Source organism: Meles meles, chromosome 6, assembly GCF_922984935.1.
Source record: "Meles meles chromosome 6, mMelMel3.1 paternal haplotype, whole genome shotgun sequence".
In the NCBI taxonomy this organism is placed as follows: Eukaryota; Metazoa; Chordata; class Mammalia; order Carnivora; family Mustelidae; genus Meles; species Meles meles.
The window spans coordinates 55,286,142-55,287,930 of NC_060071.1; the positions used below are offsets into that span (position 1 = coordinate 55,286,142).

Below are 1,789 nucleotides of genomic sequence, written 5' to 3' on the forward strand. Positions count from 1 at the left end.
AAAACTTTTAAGAAGTTTTAACTTAAGTAATACCTATCCCATGACACCTTACCTCATCATTTTGGCATAATTTCTTTCATCTTACTAATATTTGTGGTGTTAATGTATTACATTTGCATGTTTGGGATTTAATATATATATATGTGTGTATATATATTTTTTTTATTTTTTAATATGTATATCTACCAAATTATGAAACCATCCATATCATACCCTTTTTTCCATAATTTACATTGCAGTCACAGATGTTAGTCAAGTGATTACTTATATAATTTCATTAAACTAAATTGACTTTTAATTGAAATCTTATCATATTTCTTTTGTATATATACTGGATATAGTACCATCATTGTGATATTTCCTGATTTTCCTTTACTTAGGTAAGAGGAGAGTGGCTTCATGGCTAACACAAATGAATCAGTGGTATCTGAGTTTGTGCTTCTGGGACTTTCTAAATCTTGGGAACTTCAGCTTTTCTTTTTTGCCATCTTCTCTTTAGTATATGTGACATCAGTTCTGGGCAACATCATGATTATTGTGATAATTTCCTCTGACTCCCATTTGAACTCACCTATGTACTTCCTGCTTGGTAACCTTTCCTTCATTGATATCTGCCAATCTAATTTTGCCACTCCCAAGATGCTTTTGGACTTCTTTGTTGAACACAAGACTATCTCCTTTGAGGGCTGCATGGCCCAGATATTCCTTCTTCATAGTTTTGTTGGGAGTGAGATGATGTTGCTTGTAGCTATGGCATATGACAGATTTATAGCTATCTGTAAGCCCCTACACTATAGCACAATTATGAATCGGAAACTATGTATAATTTTTGTGTTTATTTCTTGGTCTGTGGGTATTCTTCATTCTGTGAGTCACTTGGCTTTTACAGTGGATCTGCCATTCTGTGGCCCCAATGAGGTAGACAGCTTCTTTTGTGACCTTCCCCTGGTGATAGAGCTGGCTTGTATGGATACTTATGAAATGGAAATTATGACCCTAACTAACAGTGGCCTGATATCACTGGGTTGTTTTCTGGCTTTAATTATTTCCTACACCATCATTTTGATCATTGTTCGTCGCCGGTCCTCCAGCAGGTCATCCAAGGCACTTTCTACATTAACTGCTCACATTACAGTAGTGATTCTCTTCTTTGGGCCTTGCATTTACTTCTATATATGGCCTTTTAGCAGACTCTCTGTGGATAAGTTCCTTTCTGTGTTCTACACTGTTTGTACACCCCTGCTGAACCCCATCATCTACTCTCTAAGGAATGAAGATGTTAAATCAGCCATGCGAAAACTGAGAAACCATCATGTGAACTCCTGGAAAAACTAGAGGTCACCATGAAGTAATCCTGAATGGGAATAAAGAGCCTCTACTGGATCACAACACTATGCCAATTACTTTTGCTAATGATATTCTAATCTACATAAAATGCTACTCATGTTACTAAACTTGTGATTCTCTTCAACTGAACACATGACATTTTTATACCTTGCACTCAAAATGTATAAGCAAACTGAGCTTTTGATACTCTCAACTTAATTATAGTTTTCCATATATTGACATAGTAAAATGAAAGGTGTCTTGCAACATAGATTTTACCTCATTAATGTATATTTGTTAGCTTACCTTTTCTTTCTGTATTGAACATTTTGGTAATTTATAATTTGGTTATATATACAGTTGATGCCTGAACAACATGGGTTTGAACTGTATGGGTCCACTTATATGTGGATTTTTAAAAATAAATACAGTATAATACTATAAGTGTATTTTTCTCTTCCTA

At 34.7% G+C, this 1,789-nt stretch overlaps 1 protein-coding gene across 1 annotated transcript; it reads left to right on the plus strand.

Moving 5' to 3' along the window:
• Positions 1–399: 399 nt before the first annotated feature.
• LOC123944331 (olfactory receptor 4K1) lies at positions 400–1,335 on the plus strand. Its single transcript, XM_046009349.1, has one exon. The coding sequence runs from the start codon at positions 400–402 to the stop codon at positions 1,333–1,335; it is 936 nt and encodes a 311-aa protein (XP_045865305.1).
• The last annotated feature ends 454 nt before the right edge of the window (positions 1,336–1,789 follow it).

Excerpts from the sequence above, each read along its gene's own strand:
- LOC123944331 (XM_046009349.1), top strand. The coding sequence starts at position 400 with ATGGCTAACACAAATGAATCAGTGGTATCTGAGTTTGTGCTTCTGGGA.